The 26,232-nt window shown below is 37.7% G+C and overlaps 1 protein-coding gene across 1 annotated transcript in view; it reads right to left on the bottom strand.

Moving 5' to 3' along the window:
- GRM8 (glutamate metabotropic receptor 8) overlaps positions 1–26,232 on the bottom strand; it is an 827,801-nt gene that overhangs the window by 322,624 nt on the left and 478,945 nt on the right. Inside the window, exons 4-6 of the mRNA XM_063446806.1 lie at positions 16,728–16,863; positions 16,098–16,252; positions 14,044–14,181 (exon numbers count right to left, since the gene is read on the bottom strand). Coding sequence (XP_063302876.1) covers positions 14,044–14,181; positions 16,098–16,252; positions 16,728–16,863 — 429 coding nt within the window. The remainder of the gene's footprint in view (positions 1–14,043; positions 14,182–16,097; positions 16,253–16,727; positions 16,864–26,232) is intronic.

Here is a 26,232-nt window from a genome sequence, read left to right as displayed (position 1 = left end):
GATTGTTTGTTTTGTTCTGTCTAAGCGAGGGCTATGTTTCAGGAAAATTAGCAAACCATTCTATTTACCGGTTTGCAGAAGAGTTTTGTGTGTGCTAACAGTTGCTGTTACATTTTGTTTAAGTTCAGTCTTTCAAAATGTCATAGAAAGGTCAGAAACTTCATTTTCTTTTGGTCTTGGAGTGCATACGATTTAAAATAACAGTGTTGGCAACTACTAACTAAGGGATGACAGATTACACAGTGCAACAGTCACACACGGAATACTATACGAAATTGCAATATGCCCTTCAATACAGTAATAAAACATGATAAGTAACTGTAATACTGTTATTATCTAGGTATAAAACTCTTTTCACAACATCCTTTTAAAAACTTTCCTTGAACAGGCGCACACATAATACAAATATTTCATAACGCCTAATGGCAAAAAAAAATTGCATCTACAAAAATCCATTATTTTAAATCCTAGGATTTTCAACGCCAAAATGGGACTGTAATCAAAATAATTTAAGGAACAGTCTATTAAAAAGAAAGTTGTTGAAAAATGATTAGATATTATCTAGTGACAAGAAAAAGCAACAGAAAATCATTTGGCATAAAATAGCCATTATTTGTTTCAGTAAATAAAATGTGCATTTAAACATTTTGGAAAGGTCAAAACTGAAATTTGAATTGATGGGAATTAGAAAGACACACCTTCGAAGAGTGATATTTAATTCTGTTCAATTCTGTTAGATGTTCAATCGTGAAATTAACTATGCTTTTAATTCAGGTTGTGTACGGATAGCATTATACACTAGATTATAAATTACGATATAATCAAAATCCATGAATGTGTTATGTTTGAATTTGATATACGGCACGGTACGGCAGGTTCTGGATAAAACCAGCATGATCTAAGTTCACTTGCATTTTACAGAAAAAAAGAACACAAACAGAATATGAATCATTTAAACTGCATCCTCGCAATATGAATAAGCACCCAAAGAGTTAACATCACATTCACAAACATAAAACAGTCGTTATTCTCTTTTTTCTGGTTAACATAACTCCAAACATTCCAAATTAACACAGAGGTACACTTTAATTTTAGTGGTGTGAGTGGGGGGAAGGGTGGCCAGGGGTGGAGCTTATTATTATACGTTTTAGGTGAATTACTGATAACAATTTATGCAACTAAAATTTGATCTAGTGCAAAAACAATGTATCTTATTTACACAGACTGATTTGTAAACACATCTATTACAGTGAGTATTATTGCTGTGGAGCTCTGTTACACACATTTAGACACATCAACAATATGGAATTCCTAGAAAAAGAGGGTCTATAGGACAGAAAATAAGGACAGAGGGAATTGAGTCTAAAAAATAGATTTATTGGTTAATATATAAAGGAATTATTTTAAATCTCAGTGTAAGCTGTGAAATAATTAAACAGACAACAAAACCAAAATGTAATTGCATTATAATATTTGTCTTTTAAGGGCTAATGATATTTTTGTTTACATATGTTAAAGGTGTACATGACTCCACCATTATTGGCTGCAGCCCTTTTGGGTGAATACTGCACATTATTATACATGTGTCTTTTTTTCACATATTATCCATTATTATAACAATAGGAAAATGTAAAAAATAAATTGAACGTAGAATAATATCCACTGATTGCATATTATGAATTGTAAAATAAAGTAAATATTGTCAACAAGTTTTTGGATATAATTTTAAAGAAACAACAAGTTTTAATAATATTATTATCTGTTAAAAAGTCAACCTGGGAGTGGGCAATTAGTCCTTTTACCTGCTATGCTACAAACCCTTGGTATTTACAAGTTGTATTTAAATTGTTTTCAGTAACATCTGTCTTTCCATCTGTAATGCATTGGATTGACTGAAATTGGCTGAGATTGTCAATTCTGATGATCTCTGTCAAGGATGTGGGTGGAGGCAGAGCCAAACACCTCCTTGGCCAATCAGCTGCTCCTCATAGAGATGCATTGAATTAATGCATCTCTATGAGGAAAGTTTGGTGTCTCCATGCAGAGGGTGGAGACACTTAATGTCAGCGGTGTACACTATGCAGTACTGCCCCAGGAAGCACCTCTAGTAGCCATATGAGGAGGGACCAATGGAGGTAATGTAAACACTGCCTTTTTTTATAAAAAAAAGAAAGAAAAGTTTTTATTGTGAAAAGCCTGCAGGGACTGATTATACTCACCAGACCAAATACAATAAGCTGTGTTTTTTTCTGGGTCTATAGTGTCCCTTTAAGTTTTTAAATTCAGGAATTTGACAAACTATTTCCATTGCTCTTTTTAGTCTCTCTAAACAGTGTCGATAACGGTGTGCTATTAGAAATATCGTAGCTACAATTAAATCACAACACCAGCGGTCATTTCAATGATTTATAATTAACAAAATGATACCCATATTTATCTTTTAGAGTTGGTTGATGATGTGATTTACAAAATATGGATACGGAGAAAGCATTATGAGGTGGACAGTATGGCGACAGGTTATATGAGGTATACAACAGAGTGAACAAATAAAAAATCAGATAAACTGAACCTAGGTTAATTGCTTCTTGAGCTGCAAGATTGGAATTTTCTATCTTTAAATGTACTCTGATGAACAATTTGGAATCACACAAGTAAAGCTTGATATCTAATATAAAGGGTAACATAACATGATACATAATACACAAATCTAAAACTGTGTGTCCTATCTTACATTAATATAGACAGATGTCTAAGAATGCCACAATCAGAACAGCCGGTGTAATCATCAGAATTATGTTGCCAGTGGGACACATACAGTAAATTAGATTGAGTTGCCGTAAAGTGATATAGGTGTAGTCCATTTATGTTAAATAACGTCTGTCCTTGGGTGGGATAAAGAAGGGCTTTGGCAGCCAACAGCTATGGAGTTAGCAATATAAGCAGATCTTGTTGGACATTCTTTCATTCTAATTCTGAGCCATGCACACAAAGCTGGGCTTTAATATGTGTGCAGGGCCGGCGCGTCCATAAGGCGGCACAGGCGGCCGCCTTAGGGCGCACCGGCTCTGGGGGCGCCAGATTTCAGTGACCGGCAGGAGGGAAGCGCTCCCTCCTGCCAGGTTACCTTCTGGACCCCCGGCGGGCAGCAGCGTTCTAATGAGAGGCTGCGAGGGAGCTCTAACCTGTCTGCTCTGCTCCCTCGCGCGCCGTGTGCTGATGCTGCGGGAGCCGGAATATGACGTCATATTCTGGCTCCCGGCATCAGCAGACAGCCCGCGAGGGAGCAGAGCAGACAGGTTAGAGCTCCCTCGCAGCCACTCATTAGAACGCTGCCGCCCGCCGCACGGAAGCCCCACTGGACCCCAGGGACACATCCACACCAGCTCTCCAGGTAGGGAGGCTGGGTGGATATTAATATTTAATTGTGTGTGTCTGAAAGTGTATGTGTGAGTGTCTGTGTCTGAAAGTGTATGTGTGAGTGTGTGTGTCTGAAAGTGTATGTGTGAGTGTGTGTGTCTGTGAGTGTGTGTGTCTGTGAGTGTGTGTGTCTGAAAGTGTGTGTGTCTGAAAGTGTATGTGTGTGTGTGTCTGTGTGTGTGTCTGTGAATGTGTGTGTCTGTGAGTGTGTGTCTGAAAGTGTGTGTGTCTGAAAGTGTATGTGTGAGTGTGTGAGTGTGTGTGTCTGTGTCTGAAAGTGTATGTGTGAGTGTGTGTTTGTCTAAATTGGTGTGTGTCTGTGTATGTGTTTGTCTGCGAGTGTGTGTCTGAAAGTGTGTGTGTCTGTGATTGTGTGTGTGTCTGTGTCTGAAAGTGTATGTGTGAGTGTGTGTTTGTCTAAATGTGTGTGTCTGTGTATGTGTTTGTCTGTGAGTGTGTGTCTGAAAGTGTATGTGTAAGTGTGTGTTTGTCTGTGAGTGTGTGTCTGTGAGTGTGTGTGTATGTGTCTGTGAGTGTGTGTGTATGTGTCTGTCAGTGTGTGTATGTGTTTGTCTTTGTGTGTGTATGTTTTTCTGTGAGTGTGTGTCTGTATGTGTTTGTCTGTGAGTGTGTGTATGTGTGAGTGTGTGTATGTGTTTGTAAGTGTGTGTCTGTGTATGTGTTTGTGAGTGTGTGTCTGTGTATGTGTTTGTCTGTGAGTGTTTCTGTGTGTGCGTGTCTGTGTATGTGTTTGTCTGTGAGTGTGTGTGTCTGTGTATGTGAGTGTGTGTATGTGTCTGTGTGTGTCTGTGAATGATTGTATGAATGTGTGTGTCTGTGTGTGTGTGTGTGTTTGTGAGTGTCTGTCAAATCAGTGAGAGTATGTTTGTGATTGAGTGTGTGTCTGTCAATGAATGAATGAGTGTGTGTCAGATCAGTGAGTCTGTGTCTGTCAGTGACGTCTGTGTTTTTGTCATTGAGTGTGAGTGGCTGTTAGTGTGTATACACCACTGAGTGTAGCGTGGCGGAGCGGAGTGCAGTACAGGAGCTTCTGTTTCCTGTACCCGGCCAGACTGAGAGGAGGTGCTCACTGAGAGAGCACTTCCTGTCTGTCCAGCCAGGTACAGAAAACTGAAGCTCCTGTAGAGGGTCTGCTCCGCAACGCTACAAGACAGGTAGGAGGCACACCAGGAAGGGGAGTGTGACCGCTAAGAGAGTGGGGGGTGCACCAAGGGACAGAGAGGGGAGGGGAGAGAAAAACCAAGGGACAGGGAAAAGAGGGGGGAGGGGAGGGGAGAGGAACACTAAGGGACGGGGAAGAGGGAGGGGCTGTTTAGGAGGCACATAGGTGAAGATGTTAATTTTAGAGGGGGGGTGGAAAAATTCATCTTCGCCTATGTACCCAAAAATCCTTGCACCGGCCCTGTATGTGTGAAGAGACTTTATAAAATTAACGGATTGTACACAGCAAAGGGATGATTCTCCCTGATCTTATCTGTCTATTTTAGAAAGCATTTTAGGTGGGGTTTTGGAAACACAATCTTTCAGAACTATTCTTTCTGAACTAATGTGTATTGGAAAAATGTATATATTTATTTTAATTTAGTACATACATATACAAATACAACGTGGTGATATTAATATAGAAGCTGGTTTGAGCAGGGTCCTCTGCAACCTATTGTTCCTGTAAGTTTTTGTAATTGTCTCATTTATTGTTAAATCTCCCCCTTTGATAATATCGTAAAGCGGTATGGAATCTGTTGGCGCTTTATAAATGTCAATAGTAATAATAATAATATTAATAATAAAAATAATACAAATAAATGCAGAGTTAGAGCAGACTAGACAAGAACACAATGATCGGCAAGTAGTCTTGGAATCCACAGGAAACCCATGGAATAAAGACAGGAGCTAAATGAATGTGTATTTGAAATGAAGGTTTCCGGCTTGATCGTCACCTTAACATGAGTCAGTGGATTTTGATGGACTGCAGGTCCTTTGCTGTGCGCTGGTGGAATAACAGGAAACAAGACTCTGACTTTGATGGGACACATTGCCATAAAAAGCAGACAAACTTGTTGAGCCTGATTTTATAGTCAGCAAACATGTACTTAAGACTGAGGTTTAATTAAATAAAATAATACTCCAAGCACCATAATCCCTACAGCACACTCTGGTGTCTGTAATGTAAGTAGTCAAACTGTTTGCTGTAAGCTCCGTGCACTGAACTAAGTGGTGATCATCTGATGCTCTCAGCCAATGAGTTGGCCTTGCATGGAAGGGTTTGGCTCCAGAGAGCTAATGGAAGCTCCATGCAGAAGATTCTAGCTTCTGACTGGCACTCAGCATCCTATAGTGGTTATGGTTGTGGCAAGTGTTTTCTTCTACATATTTTTCTATGTATTTGTAACTTTATATTGGTTTATCACATTTCATTGTATGTTTTTGTGGATTTATTCCAGAATAAGTATCGGTAGACAGACCATATTTCAGTATATTTTCTTTAAATTTAGTTTAACACCACACGAGTTTGCAATGCCTTTTTGTAGATGTGATATTCTGCTCTTATTTTGAAGCATTCACAATCGCTGTTCTCATTTTTTCCATATCATCCAATGTTTCCATATCTATTGTGTGAATTTTTCAAACAAATTACATTTTGAATAAAGAATAAAAACCCCGATAATATCAAAACGTCAGTGTAAGTGGCTGCTTTTACTTTTTTCTTTCAAGTTATTGTATCGAGTTCTAAAACTCCGAAATGTTCTTTAACGCACTTATAATAAACTCGTCTGAACTCCACAGCATATTATGTATCTTTGACCAGTTTCTTCTCAAATAAATCTATTAGACATTATCACAATTACGTTAACCAGTGGCTTAAAGTAACAGACAAAGCAAACTGTTCACTTCTACAGTATCAATACTAGACTAAATAGAATGTTTTAACACAATCATTCTTTAATGTATTGCTTTGTTAGTATTGTTCTATTCATAGGGTTTCTACCAATAGGGTATTTAAGGAGATAAAACCCATATACATATTATTCACTTAAAGGGTTTCTCCAAGGATTGTAACCTTTACAGCCTATATGATGTCAGGAGTAGCCAGACTCTGTTTTCTCGTAATGGGGCAAATTGTTTTGGTATGGTTTTCCCTGTAACCTTGTTTTGTTGGGTATTGAGGGCCCATTCCTGTTGGTTGTGACCATGTATCTGCAGAGCTGATGGCCATTCATTGGTTGAGAGCATCAGCTGATCATCCTCAGCCAATGAATGACATTCTCTGTATTGAAAAATACACAAGATTAGCCAACTAAGGACTCTTGTTCCAGGCTGGCCAGCAACACCACAATAACGCTGCCAGAGGTGGAGTTAGACCTAGACCTCTGTTAGCAAAGGGGTTAAACTCCATTAAGGTTTAAACTTCAAAATACTGCATATGCAGACTCCAGGCAGCATAACCACTTCATTTCACTGAGGTGGTCAAGGTTCCTGAAGTAACCTATTAACAAAACTCTGCACTGACTTCATAAACAGGTTAAACATCCCAGACAGTACCAATTCAACAGCTTTCAATTAACCATATTATAGGATGCCATATATTCTTGAAGAAATCACTTGCCTACCTTTCCCAGCTCCCTTTCTGACAGCTATCATTGTGTATCTTTTCTCTTATCTGACCCAGTGCTCAATATTTTGGAAATATCATTTGCTTTTAAAAAAATATTTTGCTCTTTCTGTCTTCAGGATTTTCAGGCCATTTTATAAAATATGTTTACAACAAAGAGAGCTGATCAAAGCTGATCAAAGGTGAATACAGATTGCTGTCAGAACAGGGGCAGGGGCGGAAAAGAAAGATAAGTGATTTCATAAAAAAAGTCAATATGCATTATTTAAAAAAAATAAGATAGTGTATAATAACATAAAGACTGTGTTAAGATATTAAAATATTTTTTTTTATAATTCTTTATTTTTGTTGTGCTTTATAAGGTGCACAACTTTCCATAAGACATGTCATCAACAGTGTAACATTGGCCATTGCATTGTAACAGAACATATCAGTTATACAGCATGTTTTATAATATAGATGATAATCTCACTTGTACAGTACAGAAAGGGTAGTCAGCCGTATTCAAAGGGTGTTAAAACCTACAGTCTTCTGGGTTAATGGGGGGGGGAGGGGGACTGCTTGGGGTACCTATGACATACTGCCGTGGTCATAACAGTTTTCTTGCCCTCAGTCTGCCGTCATTGGTTGTGAATTGTACTCATTTTAAAATCAAAATCAGAACTAATATGAAAAGTGGTTGCTGTCGGCCTGTGTCACGCAGCGTCTACCTGTTGGTGGGAGCTACTGGTCCTATTAGGCATGGTGGGTAGGTTAATGGGGGGGGGGGGGTATACAACTCTGCAGAACTAGTGTAGCTACTACTAACGGAGCCAATTTAGATTAAGATCTTAAAAGCATAGATAAAAAAATAAAAAATAAAAATGTAAAAACCATAAAACCAACAAACAATATTTAGTGTCCATGCTAACACCTAGAGAGAAAGTGAGCTCGCATGGAGCTTGTGTGGTGAGATGGACAAGCTGATGCGTTAGTCCTCTTCATGGTGGTGGGTCGCGGGATCCCCCTGCGGCCTATCTTGGGACAAACGGAGTAATGTGGTCTACTGACCAGGAGGGTTGTTGCGGCAAGGGAAAGGTGCTCACGGGCAGACCTAGGTCCCGTAGGAAATGGTGGGATTCAGATAGGTGAGTGAGTGAGTGTGTCTTGTCCCCTCTTTCTACCGTCAGCTTGTGTATTCCCCATTTATATGGTACTTTGCTTTCCTGGAGGTGCTGAGTGAGTTGGCGTAGTGACCGTCGCCAGGTGATGGTATGGCGGGATATGTCCTTATAAAATGTCAGTTGGTGCCCCTCAAAGCTAGTGCTGGGGTATCTTTGGTTGCCGTCAGAATAGCGCCTCTGTCTGAGTCCCGGACAAGCTTTACAAGAATGTCTCGTGATGACTCTGGAGGGGCTCTGGGGGCCTTAGGTAGTCGGAAGCAGTGGTCCATAACAACTTGTTTTGCCTGCTTTGGGGGGAGCAGTGTAGCAAGGAGTCTCCGGATAAAATGTGGCAGTTCACCAGCAGTTATGGTCTCAGGGACTCCCCTAATTCTCACGTTTTTTGCTTTCATCCTGTCCTCCATATTAGCCAAGCGGTTGAGCACGTCCTCATTGCTTTTCTGCAGTGAGCCTAGGGTACTATCTGTGGCTGTTTGGGCCACTTTCGTCGTGTCCATGTCATCCTCCAATTTGATAATCCTGTCAGTGAGGGTGGCCACTTCTTCCCTCACCCCCACCACATCTGCTTGGAACATGGCCCTTATCTCATGCAAAAGGGCTTTGATGTCCGCTTTAGTCGAGGGGGCAGTATCTCCCTCTTTTGGGGGCTGGTGGGTGGTAGTAAGTACTTCTGGAAAGGTGGATAGTTCCTCCGGTAAGCTCTCTGCATCAGATGAGTCTGAGGTGGAGGGCGTCGCCGGCGCCATCTTTGCTGGTGCAGGCCTGGTCGGCTGCTGCAGGAATGTGCCGATATCTCAGGTTCCTGGGCTCCTATCTGCCCGGAGTTTTTTGGAGCGTTTCCCTATCGTGTGGGGTGAAGGTAGATCCTGTCTCCGGGCACCGATTGTGGTTCTGGCGGCCGATTACAGCCTTTGGCAGGGCTCTCGGTCCGGAGCTCCCACAGTGTTCGTCCGGCTCGATCGGCAGTTGGCTCAGCCCCCCCCCCCGATATTAAAATATTTTAACAAGTAAAATCAATATTTTTGTTCCTGATCTCCACTTTCTTTGAGGGCTGTATATATTGTTAAGTGGTGTTGGGTTGTAGATATTGCCATTGTAGTTGTGTTCTGATTGCACAGATCCCGAGTCAGCTTTATATGTATTCAAAGTCAAGTACCAATTACAGTACAGAATCATAGCCTAGCTCTACTATGTGGCTATGTGTGGGATAATAACTGTTCTAGCTCTGCTTTATACCACACCAAGTCTCTGATGCTCTTCTGTGCTCCATATTATGATTTTAAAAGAAGCAAGTGTACTCAGTCAAGTGAGTCCCCTTTAAAACTAAAGCTCTGGTGTGATGTGTAAATTTTTCATTACAGTGTCCAGGGCATCAATCAAAAAGTCAATTTACTTCTTATACAAGTGGTATGATACAAGCACGGACAGTTTAAAATCAATTCCACTTACCGATACACCACAAGATTGGAAAGCTTTTTCTCTAAAGTGTTTAGAATACCAAAGGATTTAGCCATGATAACTATTTTATAACTTTTTTTAACCTATTTTTTTTTTCATTTAGATTTGTAATGCAAAAACGTGTTTTCCTAAATATGTACTGTCACGGTAAGGGTGCCTAATTTATTGTTTCACTATGGAATATTGTCATTTATTGTAATGTGTGTAGTGCATAGGTGCACTGGCTGCTTGGTAGAGGTGGCATTGTCAATTCCAAAAGCGGTTAATTTGATTGTATGGGAGGGCAAAAGGTTGACAACCTAAATTCCTCTTTGAAGCTTAGACCCCCCACAGAGCTGCTCTGTAAGGTGTGAGAAGTCACACATAAGTGGCCTGGAAGTCTGGTTTAAATATAAACTAACTCTCTAATTTGCCATATGTCTAGATTCCCTATTAGATAGGGGGTCCTTTGATATGTTAATGGACATTAGCCTTGTGTTCCAGTATCATATCCAAAAGAAACATTAATACTTACCCACAGATTAATAAGTTAGCCTAATTTTTATTATATTTAGAATGGGACAAGCATAGTCTTCTAGTCAAGACTAAACATGAGTTGTGTAACTTATGCCATTGGGCGGGATTGTGATGTCCTTTGTATTGGGTCACAAGTAAGAAGTGTGACTCATCAATGGAATGGCAAAATGGTGACAAATTCATAGATGTAATTATTATTTCTGTGGCAAGTACATAAGAGGAGATAGAACCAAGTGTTTCCATTTAGATTGATGTTGGTCTGGAGCACAAGGGGGTGGTCACTTAGTGTCTCTATAGGGACGCCTTCTATCCACGTTTGGGCCAGGCTTGGTAATCCACAGGATATATATCCAATGATACTGTGATGTGAATTGTACTTGCTTGGGGCCAAAATCTAATTTTTAGTGAGTCACCATCTTCCTTGCCAGAGACCCCCTGGGCAGAAGTTTTACTTTAAAAACCTAAGTAGTAAGTGATTAGGACTTCTGTTATTTTACCCCTTTTGTTTTTATCTGTTGTTGGTGTAACTAATTTGATTGTCATCTATATTTTTGTATGCACTGTTACATTTTTTTGCTCATAATAAATATTCCTTTATTAAGTTCTGCCTTTGTCTGGTAAAGAATCACATTACCTGAAGAGACTAATTAGTGTTTTGCAATTGCTTAAATATTTTCCTAAGTTGTATTTGGTGAATTTGTATTATTAAGTTACCTGGGGAACCAAAGTACCCCATTTATAAATTGTCTTGGTGGTGGCAGCATTAAAATAGCAATATATACATAATGTGTGGGTGGTGTTAAGTGGGATTTTATCATTATTTCAGATCGAGTGCAGACAAATAGGAATCTTTAAGCCTTTCACCACCACAACTATGTCATGCACATTCTTGAAGTAGGGTGCGTTCGTGACATGTACCACTGGATAAGGTTCTTGAAAACAAATGTTTCATATTTTATGTCTTGCTCTTTGCTATACCTATAGTTGACAGAAATAAATTTTTTGTATAGGTTAAAAATAGCAATCTCAATGTCAGGAATAAATTGCCGTTCAGGGGTAAATAAGAAATGTATTTATATTTCTTAAATTTAATTTTTAATGTATCAGTCTAATTTGGATAGAACAATTGAAGTGATACAAGGTTTTAGAGGCTATATGGTAATCCTTGTCTTGCAACATTTGAGATCAAGTCTGAAATATTTGTATAGAAACAAAAAAGCATGCACCTTGCTTATAGATATATTAATGACCCTCTGTTGCGTTTCTCTCAATACCACCAGAATGCAAACACATGTCTGTATATTTGTATCTTCACAGATAGTAAGCACTGCTACCCCAAGGTCCGTTCAATACATAGCATTGAGACCTTCGAAGGCTTTGTTTTAAACTGTTTTAAACTGATTAGGATTGGGTATCAAAATTAAATTTCATGTAAAATATATAGTTTAGGTATTGTATCCAAGTATAGTTATTCAGTGCTGAGAATAAAAGGGACCCATGATCACATCTTGTAGTCGCTGTTATAGCCACTGTCAATAAATGAGTTTGCAATCTATATAATTAGTGGCCCCAGACATGGAGCCTTTAACGTTGCCTAGCCATGTGTTCTATCTTGCAGGTTTAGGTGGTACAGCTATCTTCTGAGGGTTTGATTGACTCAGAGGTGCGGTATCTTATCATGGAAGGCTGACCAGTAACCATAGACATTTCTGCGGTTGTTGTAACTGCTAAAGGTTTTAATACTTTCAAATATACCATCTGAAGGCAGGCATAGTGGGTGGTTTATGAGATATTATTGACCTGTTTACTAACTGTACATTTCTTTTTATATAAAAGAAAATCTCTCTGGTAGACTATACCATTTTATGACAACAGTCACCACATGAAAGTGGTCTTCTTATTCCACATCACACTGTGTATGGATATACTCAATATGTTTTTTTCCTTTTTTTCTCTCTTTCCTTTCCTTTTTTCCATTACATATTTGCAATAAAAGTAGCAAATCACAATAACAACAGGAAAGGAGAACACATTAACACATACTACAATAAACATTACAACATTTCAACATTTTTAACACATTTGACAGTTTCCCTGCACGGGGGGTGGGGGAGGGGGGAAGAATGGGACAGGGGGACTCCAATTATAATTGTATCAAGTCTTAAATTTATAAGACAAAAGAAAAAGGAGATACAATTGTCAGGAGTGCATTTTTCCCTTAAAACTTTGCAATTTGTTCAAGCCAACATTCATAGTTATCATCAGATGATTTACACATATCCCTCTCCATCCTTAATTGATATAACAAATGCTCTTTAACTAAAAGCCAACATGGTGTCACCACAATTTTTCAGTTTTTGACTATCATTAATTCTGCTGCAGTCAAGATGTGGATAACTATAAATGAATACTGAGCAAAGATATCAAATACATTTTTATGGAGTAAAAATAATTTAGCTTCAAATATAAAAGGCCTGTTAAGCAATTTTTGTATTTTAATTTAGATCATGTGCCAAAACAATTGAATTGGTTGACAATCTCACCATATATGGGCCAATCCTTCTTTATCTCTTTCACATCGCCAACATCTATCTGTGTGATCCTGATAAATCTTTGCTAACCTACTGGGTACCAGATACCGCCTATTTAATACTTTATAGTGTAACTCCACCAGATTAAGGCAGTGCACTTTTTTTATTTGCTAATTTTATTGAGTCAATCCACTCTTTATAATCAATTTTTATTTTTAATTCTTGTTCCCATTTTTTTAATAATATTTAGGAGTGGTGTCTCAGCATCGTCACTTATCAATGTTAAAGAGTCTGCTGCTAATGTTTTTAGAGTATTGGTCTTAACCATACTCTCTAACTTAACAATTGTATTTGTTTTAACAGTAACCAAATGATTGTTTAAGTAGCTCTTTACTCTCAAGTATTTAGAAATAGCTTTCTTTTGTAAGTGAAAATTTATATAGAGCGTGGGAAAATTTTGAATTTTATTATTCTTCAGTAGATCTTCGATATTAACTATTCTAGAGATATACTCAATAAGATTTTATTCATAAAGTAATAGTAATGAATGGGCATACTATACTTAAGTAGGTACACAGAGTGATAAACCGCGCCCTATAAAGTGAATATACAGTGCTGATAGTGCAAACAGAGGTATATATACTTATATATCTGATGACATCTGTGACTCCAAAGTATCTTGAAAAAAACAGAAAAAATATACACAAATAGTGCAATATGGAGCAGCAATATTTAATGTTAGATAAAGTGTGTAAAGTGCGCTGCTACATATTGCACTATTTGTGTATATTTTTTCCTTTTTTTTAAAGATACTTTGGAGTCACAGATGTCATCAGATATATAAGTATATATACCTCTGTTTGCACTATCAGCACTGTATATTCACTTTATAGGGCGCGGTTTATCACTCTGTGTACCTATATTTGTTCTCTTGGTGAGATTTTTGGGAAGTCTCACAGATTCTCTGCTGCCCATTCCTTTTTTTTTGCACTGTGTAGCGAGCGCTTATTTTCTGTTGTATTCATACTATACCTAAGCAATCCCATGAACGGAGAATGCCAACGCGATCCAGCCCTTACTTCAAATATGTTCTGGATACCAAGTAATACACAAGTCATCTGTGAGAATAGACTTCACTAGAATATTTACAAAGGCATGATCCTCGTTAAGTTAATACCACCATTGACAGATTACTGCGTTGGGCTAACTAACAAGCTTCACAATTCCATGCAAGACTGGAGAGTGCCCTTTATTTTTCTACCATGACACACATGTACCCAGTGATAAAATATATTCTGATTGGAGAATATCTCATTATGTAGCTTACCTGTGCATTTTTTGAAATGGCTGTTCCTTTTGCCATGTGATCCTAACTTGCATCCAAAATTTTCTTCCCAAAACTCCGCAAACCAAACATTCCTTCGGTTATTAGCTAACGAACGACTCCTAAAGTACCTATCAAAGCCTGTAAAAAAAAATAAAAAAATTACAATTTCTGATTGCTAACATGTCCAATATGTCTAGAATCTCACTTAGTTTTTAATAGTTATTAAACAAACACTGCAAGGAGCGTATTAGCGTTATAAAGCTAAAACTTTGCAAAATTTGGCATGCCAAGATTACAACATTAATAGTAATGACATAATCTAAAACTGCTACATAAAAGTATATATTTGTAGAAAGTACATACCCAAGGCTTTGTAATTAAGTACATTTTGGCAATAATTATTTGTGTTTTTTTCCCACATGTTTTATTTTGGGGAAATTCAGACCAAGTGTCTGCCACTTCTGATAATACCACATATATTTGTATTCTGGTACTGTTCTCGTGTACAGTAATACCCCACAATTTACCCTTTCTCTTAATCCTGCCCCTAATCCAACCCATAATTTGACCTCTAATCCTATCCATAATCCGACTGTAACCCTACCTATACTTTTTTACCTCTAATTCTACCTATTATCCAACCCACAATTTTACCCATAATCTAACCCATAATCCCAGTTCTAATCCCACCCTCAAATCCCAACCCCTTATCCAACCACTCAAGAAATTCCTTCTGCTGAAGTCAGTTCTGACATCAGCAGAGGGATTTCCAATCTCAGATGGTACTGAGGGTTCTTTATTGTGTGGTTGTAGTATCAGAGAGAGTGATAACTCTCATACTGCAGCTACAGTGCACAGAGATTGGTGCTGGGAAGCTGGTTTGAAATGGGCAGGCAGGGAAACCTCCCCAGGGTCTTCTCAGTCCCAGGAGGTCTCCATGACACTTGGGAGACACTGTTCCAGGCTAGGGTGGGGGGTGCCAAAAATATTTGTAAATGTACTGCGGTAGGGCAATCACTCTAATTTGTGATGGGTCTCACTTTGAGTGCTGCTCAAAGCTCATCTGTCCATCTGGGGTGACTAGCTGTGGCCCTTGGTCCAACTGTGGTTCTTGGTACCAGCAGGGATTTAACCTGTGCTGGTGATGTAGAATTATTAAAAAGTCTTTATTGTACTTGTATTGAATTCTTGCACTAACTCCATTTTAACCTGATGCTGTGACAAATCCTCCATTTTGTCCTCATAACCTGACTTCTCCATATGAAAACTACATTACATGACAGAATTGCTCAGCACATCTAACACAATAGACAAAGACTGTATTTTTCCATAAAGATATGACTAACCCAGGAACTGCTGAAATTCCCCTAACTCGCAACATAGTATAAATTGAAGGCCATGAGAACACTGTAGTAATGAAATGTTCTATTCATAAGAGACCTTGCACCTGACCACGAGATCTGACATCACCGACCGTGTAAAATGACGCTCAAGACCCCCTTGTCCCCACCCGTGTCCAAAATAATACCACCTCTTGGTGGGTGGACACGAAGCTAACCACTTAGTTTTTGATCCAATTAATAATATTGATGGGTGGACACTGATATAGTCACATAACATTTAATCCAATTAATGATGTTTATTTGCTATTATCTGATATTCAATGATGATGTCATTTTGCCTTTAAAAAGGTCTGCATAACTGTTTTCCAACTAGATTGCATTAAATTTTCTGAAGTGCTTTTAACCTGAACTCCATGTGTCAGTGTGAGCTCACTTCTGCGTATACGCAATTTAATCATCTCAGATTTGGACAGGAACAGATAGACATTTAAACATATTTGTTTATTTCTAAATTAATCTACATCACTGGTACCATTACTGCATGATGGGCTATACCTTCACTAGCCATTAATGCCGTGCACTGAATGATGGTATAAACCGATTTAGTTTACAATGTTACCAATTCCCAACAAATCCTGGTTTAGTAAATATTTTAAACCTGGAATTAAAAAAATACTAAATAATTATTAGCTAATGTGCATATGTTCTTACCATCAATTGATGCTCTCTTTGGTAATATTGTAACGGCTCCTTCAGCTATTTCTTCTTGCTGGAACACTGGAGCTATTTTAGAACCCCAACTGTCTGAACCAATCCAAAGAAAATGTCCAGTTTGATTATTTCTTTTGGCTGCTTCTAGAATTCGTCTGCAGTACAAGGCATGAAAAAAAAAAAAAGATAACATTGATTTCATCCATCAGTTATTAGCCAGATACACTAAAAAGCCAGACAGGGGACAATTATTCAATCACTCTGTCAACTTGACCCTCGATTTTGAAAAAGACCGTGACTTTTCTGGTTGTCTGCAGTTCATGTTAATTTGCTTCACTCTTCCCTTAATACACAATATATTGTCTATCACTCTCATTTAATTTATCGTGTTCAACCTCATGTCTTAATCCATAGAATCGTCTACAGTTACAACAAGACAGCTTTATAGTCTCCGTGGAACCAGCAAACAGCATTGTGTCTTAGTGCAATTGAAATTTCCTACACTTCAAGTCTCCCAAGATTCTGCACTGCATGGTAATGTAAAACCTAATAAGAAGACAGAGTTTCTTAGAATCCATTCGCTACAGAAAAGGTTTGGATATGTCACACACAATAGGAAGAAAGCATCACCTTATGTCATCTTCATTTGCAAAAATAATGATTGCACGGGCTTGTGGAGTTTCTAACAAGCGTCTAATGATTTTATCAAATTCTCCTGCTTTAGGCTCACGCGGGATTTTCAGTGATTGGGCAATGCAAACGCCACCTGTAAGACATAATACACTTCTTTTCAGACAAGCCACACTTTACGGATTAGTGTTTTATTCCATGCTGACTGCTAAATAAATTTGGATTATAAAAAAATTGGTTTATAACAAAATCCTTTTAAGTAATGCTACACTCCTAAATGTATGCATGTCAGGCAGACTCGGTGAAACTTGTCTGACATTTCATCCTGCTGTGGGTAAGAAGTTACAGTTTAGATTTGAGTCAAGTTGGATATTTCATAATGCCAATTTTTTTTTTTTTACTTGACGGCTTGAACTTAGAAGGTATGCATTGCAAAGAAAACTCTGGTTTGCATAAAAACTATCACAACTTCACTTTATTAATGTACAAGAATAAATAATGACTCAGCTTGATTGCATCATAAAACCCCATTTCATAGGACCGATATGTACCGGTATATATACCGTATAAATATTATTACATTACATAATATTACATATTATTACATAGATGTTCTCATTATTTTAGCTCTTTTCACTGTCAGTTAGCCGGCGTAGCCTACTCCCAGTAACACATTTGTGAATAAACCAAACAGAATTTATCCATTAAAAAAAATAAGTCCTGGTGGAAAATACCTTTTCTCTGTTCTCAAAAAATATTATTTAATAAGTTCATTATGTCAAAATAAAGTATTTATAGATGTAACATAGCTTGCTGGATACAAAAAAAAGACAGCCCCTTGATTAAAATAATCATACATTAAAAAGTAAGATATACAATTTGAGATTCTCTAGCCTTTAACAATAGGTTACATTTATTTTCAGATGACTCGTAAAACAGTATCTCTGAAAAAAATGTTAATATTGCTCTAGGAAAACCAACTTTAATAATCAGTTTCTATTAAAATCTTTCACTAATTTCATTTTTTTTTCCACTTGACTCATAGGGAATGTATATAGATATGCATTCAAAAGTATACAAAAGTATAAAATACAACATAAAATAAAATAAAAATAGTAACCTTGAACTCCCAAAGGTCCTTAAAGGGACACTCCACTGCCCAAATACAAAAAACAAACAGACTATTTAGTAGATATACTCTCAGTGAAAATGTGTGTTTAATTAAGCATGTTTACATTGTGGCTATATCGAAAAACTGCAGATCTTTTGTCTGCAGCCATTGCGAAAGATCTTCTGTGGCTGTCCAATCACAGACTTTGCAAGTCAGGTGCTCTGGACAATTGATGCCTCTTGAGGTTTTTCTCCAATGAGTTAACCAAACCAAGAAGTAACAGGGCTAATTGTATGGGAGGGGGTAACAAGATTAATTTATAAAAGGGCCAGTTTCTAGTAAATTCTGCACTTTTTTCACACAGAAAATTCAGCAAGCTAAAGTACTTTCTGTGTGTTGATTGTCCCTTTCACATGCCATGCTAGAAATAGTGGGCTCTAGGACAGCATGGGACAGCTTTCAGTGTTAGTGTTAGTAGTGTTACATACCGACATGCACTGAGGAGATACCTAAAGCTCTCCTTGGTCTGTAGGGAACAGATTTATTGGGCTAAGGTTGACCTATTGGATGTGACATGTTCCCACAATGGCTGTACTCCATCTTTATCCACACTCCCAAAACATGATCAGGTGATGGGGCTGCATTGGAGGGCCCATAGGGTCTGAATAGACCATGGTAGAGTTTTAGAGTAATACCCCGTCCAGTGTGATGAGATGCACTGTGATTGGCTGTGTGATTTGCCACAGAGTACAGCTAAACAACACAGAGGAGAAAGTGTGTTTCCCTGGTGTGAAAACTGACATGTACAGCACTGTGCAGGCTGGACGGATACCTTGTTTACGTCATCATCACCATTATCATCATCATCATCATCATATCATCATCATATCATCATCATCATATCATCATCATCATCATCATCATCATCATCATCATATCATCATCAGTGATCCCCTACCAATATGATATCTACAAGGTCTCCAAAAGCCTCCCTACTCAATATATTTATTTCCCCTAGGAGAAACATCTGTCTGTCTGTCTATCTGTAAATTTGGGTATCTTTTTGGGGTGTGGTGACCTCATGAAACATACAAATCTGTGGATATTCTATTTTAAAATTGTTGTATTTAAAACACTCCTTGTAACGTGGAAACAGTCGTAGCAAAAATAAATGCAACATCTAGGTATATGAGGTAGCTACAAAATTAGGAAAAATAAATTATTCTATTTTGATGTATTTTGGGAAAAAATACACAATTATATGAAAATGTTACTTTTTTATTTTTTTATTTTGTATACTCAAAGAATCCTGATATTGATCCGATAATCTTTCAAGTTTGTAATAACAAAATCCAATATGCAGTGGGTGCATGTGCTCCCTTCCCTGTACTTTACATGCTAACTTCAAATAGATTCAATTATTTGTTTGTTTTTAGTATGAGGCCTCTACAGCATGGTTCACAGAAGTGAGAATGCAAAGTGAATATAAAATTTAACACCAAAGTATCTGAACTTGAAACGTCAATGTTTACAGTTTGGCAATTTTAACCATAAATTTAAAATTTACTCTGAATTGCCACTTTAGATAATAACCCTGTCTAGTGTCAGCAGAGGTGTGGAACCCGGAAATATATAAATAGTGCTACTTCTTAGGTCGCTGTTTTTTTGTTTTGTTTTTTGCAGAACTACAAGGGGCCTACATGTCCAAAAATAATTTCATTACAATGAAACAATTTTGATGCTTAGACTGTTCCTTTAAGGACTATTTCATAAAATGTCAATGCACTTTTAAAATCCCACTAACAATTGAGTCAAATATGGTTCCCTTGCCTCCAGCCATTAGATAATTAAGAACATGAACTGAGGTTGCTTAAGTGTTGTGATGTTCCCTGAAATGTGACTGCAATGAATCATGGCAGTCATCACTCGAGACATGATAAAATATAGAGAACGCTCAGTTACCGTTTAATGCACCATGAAGTAAATGGCACAATATCCTTCATATGGAATCTCTATAAAGCCTATTGACTCAAAATACATCAGATATTTAAAAGCTCAAACAGGAAGATAAATATATTATATAAAAAGGTCTGAGGGCCTTCATTTTTTGGGGGGGGGTTATGGTTTCCCCATTTTGTTCTTTGATTTGACAATAGAATAACGATTTGAAGTACACAAGAAAGGACTGGCAGAGGCTATGATTGTATGCTCCTCTTCTGAGATCTGATGATATTTCTCCTTTTCCAATATTGACTTATTTTTGCTTGAAATAAAGCATTTTTTGCGAGAGTCCATAGTTAAGAAAACCTACTGGATGTTCGTCAGTAGAAATCAATTTTACATGTTCATGAGGTTTAACCAGTACCTGAAGTCTTGTTGAGAAAACATGAAATACAAATCAGTTGCCCTTAGTCCTCTCTGCAATTATGTGTAAAGTAGGCTTAGTGTATCCATCTAAGGTTACACTTTGCCTATTTCAGTAGGACAGTGGTTGATTGATGCCACAATCCCCAGAATCCTTGTGAATTCATTTTTTTTGTACAAAAATCATGATTCACTGTCTGATCTTGACTTTAGCTTCATCTCAAAGCTACGCAATTACATTCCTTGTGTAAGAAAGGAAGACTAGTTAATGTAAGGGACTACATTAACTATGACTACTTTAAATACCTTCTTTCAGTTATTTCTTACAATCTTTGTATATAATCAACAGCAGAATATTGTCTAAATAGTGGAAATACACAATTCTTTAGTTTGGTAATTACTGTAATCATAATTAGTGGAAATTTATGGGCAACATACTTATCTTAAATGGGAAAGCTTGGAGTTGCTAACACAAATTGCTTATAGTAACCATAAAAAAACATCTGATCTGTTAAAAGGAACATAGACATCAATGTATCATGAAAATGGAAAACTGGTCAAATGGTTGGCAATGGTTCTATTCTGAAACTGTATTTACAACTTTGTGCCAGGCTAAGATCAGTTACCATTTTCCTTTTGGATCCTTTGCAAGAAAGAATGAAGCACAAATTCATCAGAAGTGGTATTAAACTAGTAAAAGAGTTGACACCATGCTCTCAAGAAGCCTATTTTGGTGTATTCTATGATGGCTTCGATGTTAAACTCTCATAAGGATTGCAAATTCATAAAATAAATCTTCAACCTCTAGTACTCTTCAATAACACATCTTTCTTTCATATTTATTACCCGAACTTCTTTGGAGGGTCATAATCTTCCTCCCATGGCTGAAGTCTAGGTATAGACCACATCAGAAGAAACTTATGGAACTTTTAAAGAACTATGTCTGAGTCTCCACTGATAAGATGTTTATATATATTTATTTTACGGCTTGTATGGATTTCGTTAAAAAATCTACTGTCTCTGACAGATCTCTTATCTGACCAGTCTTCTAAACCAGTTGTCTTGGGGGGGGGGGCGAGGGGGGGGAAGGGGGGAGATCTCTTCCTAACTTCTGTGGCCTTCTTATGATATTATCCAGGACTTTTTCAAAATGAAATCCCCATTGGAAGGAAATTAATGTTGGCTATACTTTCAACTGGAATCTGCCCCAGGTTCAAAGTCATTGGGCTCTCCTTGTGGCTAATAAAGGGCCATGGATTTGGGATTTAGTGAAAGCTTTAAAAATGTCATTTGTAGTCTCTAAAAAAACAACTTCACTGCTACTACTTTCAACTCTCTCTCTCTCTCTCTGTCTGTTTGTCTCTCTCTGAATATATAATATTGTGGGAAAGAAAAGCATTGACCCTAAAGAAAGTATGACAAATGTACATAATTTAGTTTTAGTACATAGGATCATTATTTTATGTACATATGAACACATTTTTGTTTTATGCTGCATTTATGTGCTAGCTGCACATTCCATGTGTTAAATACACGATATGTATATATATATATATATATATATATATATATATATATATATTTAAAATAAAGTAATGCTTAGTAGAAAAGTGTTTAATCCTTACAGTAATGTTTTGACAATAAGAGGATGTGCTCAAAACATCGGTTTTATGTTTTATATTACCACATTTTTGCAATAGATTGGGCAGTTGAGTTGCACATCACAACGGGAAGATTGAAAAGAGGCAAAAAAAAACAGCTATGATCTCTATAGAACTAACATGGAAACATTCTATTTGTCTGCTCCTAATCTCATCTCATAAACAGACAAGAAGCTTGGACACAATTACAGTTTCAGCATTCCAGTCGCATTTTACAGTAATCAAAATCCTGTTTCTGGTTTTCATAGAAAGATGCCTTGTAACACAATGTCCCGGGAACTGGATTGAATCTAAAGAGGTACAGAATTGAGTTTAAGTGTTAAGTAGACAACCTTTTAGTTCATCTAATGTATTACACAACTGGTAAAGCTTTAATAAACCGAGGTTTATCACTTCAGTAAATTTAAATGATCTTATAAAACTCTGATGTAGCAAAAGAAACAGAGCCTGACTCAATCAAATCATCATTTGAAAACATACTTGACTAAAACATATACTAAAAAAATATAGTGGCCTTATAAAAAAGGTCCATATGCATTTTAGCCAGTGCATTTCATTATCAGCACAACTTTTAACCTCGAGTAAGAAAGAGTTAAAGTAGCCCAAGACAATTTGAATATAAAGTTGAGATTTTATTTAATTTTTTGTTTGATAAAATATTTTCTGTTTCCTTTTTATTCTTAATGGATATAATTCTTACAGGCCCAGTTCTCCAGCGAATCGGAGACGTGCACAAAGGTTGCTTTATTTAAGACTGAAGCATGAGGAAACAAAAATAATGCTAAAGAGGATTATACATCGTAATCATAATGGCCAACATGATTTAATAGATAGTTCTGGATTCTAAAGCATATAATAGCTTGGATGTGCTATAGAAATAATAATTTTAGCGTAAAACAATGTATTTTATAAACAATTTTTTGATCAGGTAATCTCATCTTTTTTAATGAGAAAATATATATAATTTTGATAGAGAGCACAACCTATGGTACGGATGGTGCAATATTCTGCTTTCTTGTAACGGACAGCAAGTGTGGGATCCCAGCATGTACCAAGAGCGAGCTGATCATCGCTTTCACCCAGAGTGTAAATAGCTGATGTATATAGCCTTATATAGACATTTTAGCTCCGTGATGTTACGGCACTTGTAATTAGCATTTTTGACATAATTCTTTCAGTTAAAATAGCACTTCTAGAACTGTAAATAACACAGCCTGCTGTAGTGGTTATGGTGCCTGGCATGCCCGTGCACCTTCTCAATGAAACCTGTCAAAACATTTTAGCTTGGTTTTATACTTATCTGGTCCTGCTGTGTATGCACTCTAATTCTCATCTTCTCAAGCTGTAGAATATTGTTAGTGGACAGTTCCTATCAGGCCCGGACTGGCCATCGGGCATACCGGGCAAATGCCCGGTGGGCCGCGATGGCCGTTGGGCCGAGGCTGGCAGGGCAGATCACAGGATCTCCCCTGCCAGCCCCTGCAGGGCCAGCGCTACCCGAGCGCCGGCCCTGCTGTGTGTCTCCATGGGCCGGTGGGGAGATCAAAGATCTCCCTCACCGGCCCAGAGACACTGACAGGCGGCCACCGGCAGGAGAGGGTGTGAGGGAGGGAGGCAGGAGAGAGGACCGGTGGAGCTCTAGCCAGCAGCTCCGCCGGGTCCTCTCGCGAGGTCTGAGCGTTGCCGCGGTTACCGCGGTAACGCTCAGATCTCGCGAGAGTGAACTCTAGCCTTCAGGCATAAGTTCACTCTCACCACTGGACCACCAGGGAAGGATGGCAGCACGGCACCCCTCCTCCCCGAGGCCTTAATGAGAAATGCTCCTTTGTCCCTTTCTTATAAGGACTCATGCCCGGACTTTCTTGTCTTTCCTTTTGGTCAATGTACATATGAAAATATATCTACACGTTACAAGCTCAGTATCCTCCATATCCACTGCTTGGTTATTCATATGTTTTTCTTTTTCTTTTTCATTTGCCTAGGATTATTTTTTTGTTGTTTTTACCATTATATATTTTTTGGATTTTTTACTTTTCCCTTCCTTTTTTTCCCATTTTCTTTTAGTCTCTGTTTTTGTTTTTTTCTTTCCTCCCTGATTCTTTATTCTACATATTTTTTAAATTTATTTTGTGATTTTTCATATTTTTTTATTTTAATTTTATTATATTTTTTTATATTTATTTATATTTTTACTTTATTTTTTTTTTATTTTTATTTTTATTTATTATTTTTTTTATTATTATTTCTTTTATTTTTTTATTTTTCCTTACCTTTATTTTTATTCATTATTATTTTTTTTTACTTTTTGGTTTATATTTCAGTATTGCAGACTATTCTTTTAATTCCATAATAACCTTTCTGTTATGTCATATGTAAAAACATACTGTTAAGGGACTTATCCCAGGTGCAGTATTCCCTAGTATACATATAATATAATATATGCATCCTATCCACACATTCAGGTTTTATATAAACACTAAGGAGTAAGACCAATTTTTTTTAAACATATTGTTCTCTTTGCAGCCTTTGGGCCTTCCTTCACTTATCACTTCAATATAATTCACACACTTATTTGATTTTTTTATATACACATTTTAATGTTTGCTGCATCCCAGAACATAACAGCAATTTTCTCTTTCTATCGATCCCCAGTACCTTTCACTTCACTGTCACCTTTAATAGTTCACAGCTATAACCATTTTTTCACATAGTATTGTATACTAGATTGCGTTTTGACTAGGTTCCATTTAGATACGAGCATTTCGGCATGTCTGCCGGAAACGCGTCTTGATCGCCATGGCAACGCTTTGTGTTATTAGGAAATTTGGTCCACGCCGGCTCTGGTACTGCTGGGAGCAACCTCTTGATATTGTGTATCAGGGTTGCCCCAGCAACGGGCGGAGTTTAATCCAATGAACACGTCCTAGGGGGTCATATGACCGCAAACCCGGAAGTATTGTTGTCTGTGAAGGCGGTCTCGGCGATTCCGGCGGCAAGCGCAAATGCAGAGCACCTGGGGGTAAGTACCCATTAACAGTAATTGTATGTCCTATATAAGAGTGTACTCAGTGTTGTGATTAATTGTGTCCTGATGAAAGCTCCTGTGAGGAGCTGAAACGTCGATTTCAAACTTCGAAATAAATGAAGATTTATCTATTTTCAACCCTTGAGTGCCGGTATTCGTTGTATCCTGTATTGTTAAGCTACCAGAGCACCAGGTATTTTTCAACAATTTTTGGTTGGAGTGCAGGGGTTATCTAGCTATATATATATATATATATATATATAGAAGGCGTATGCCTGAAGTTGTGGGAGGGATTTTATGCCTATTTAAACCCAGCAAACCCCTTACTCACCTGTCTTCGACGATTTCGGAAATTCCCGCCTTCATTTCCGCTTCACAGACCTCTGACGTCAATCTGCCGCGACGCTCGTACACAGCCCGCCAGTTTTTCGTGAGTATTTTTCATACGCATGGAAACCTTTCGTCGGTTCATTCAAACCGTAAGTCCATCCAAGTAATCTTCATTCAAAAATTCAGTTCCGTACGAATATATCTTTCAACGGTACGCAATTCTCTGTACAGCCAGTTCGACTTGTTTCACTGTTCGGCAACGTTATTGATCAGTTCACAAAGGGGTAATTCTTCTCGCACACGTGTGACCGGCAATTAATATGTGAATATAAGTGCAATATGTTGGTATGTCATGGTGCCGTCACATAATTGTCCTTTATTTGAAAGAAAAATTTAAATTGTCCGGTCGTATAAGGAGCTCGACTCCTTGTTCTTTTAACCATTGTTGTTCTCCCGGTATCCCCGATCCTTCTAACCCCGGACTGAAATGGTACCTGGATTCACCTTTTCTAAATTGGGTCTGGTCTGATTCTGGGCCTGTTTCATTCTGGTATTTTAAGGTTATGTTCACTGTCTACACTGGGGGGCTGGTATGAAGGGTTACTTATTCAATCTCGGTGTTACCTTTATCTGCCTTTATGTTTTCTGAGTACCTGCATGTCGTTATTTCTATGTACCCCACTCATTAGGGTTGTAATTTGAGGCAGCGTATTCCATTCATGACCTATCGATTGTGTACATTTTAAACCTCCTCTACATTTACGCCAGCCGAACATATTCAACGTTTACAAAATCCTTTCGGAGCATTCCGCAACCCTATACTTCTCGCATTGTACATTGCTTGATATTATGTAGGTGCTGTAGTAGTTCATCCCAATTCAATACAATGCCATGTCATGGCACATTCCTAGATGTGTTATTTTGTTATATCTATACATCCATTCGCATATACGCACTTCATACGAATATACAACTATGCACACGTGTGTATTTCAAACATGGGGTTGGGAAGGT

The sequence above is a fragment of the Pelobates fuscus genome, chromosome 3 (assembly GCF_036172605.1).
Source record: "Pelobates fuscus isolate aPelFus1 chromosome 3, aPelFus1.pri, whole genome shotgun sequence".
Taxonomy (NCBI): Eukaryota; Metazoa; Chordata; class Amphibia; order Anura; family Pelobatidae; genus Pelobates; species Pelobates fuscus.
The sequence above is the reverse complement of the archived record's forward strand: the minus strand, read 5'-3'. Positions and strand labels throughout refer to the sequence as shown.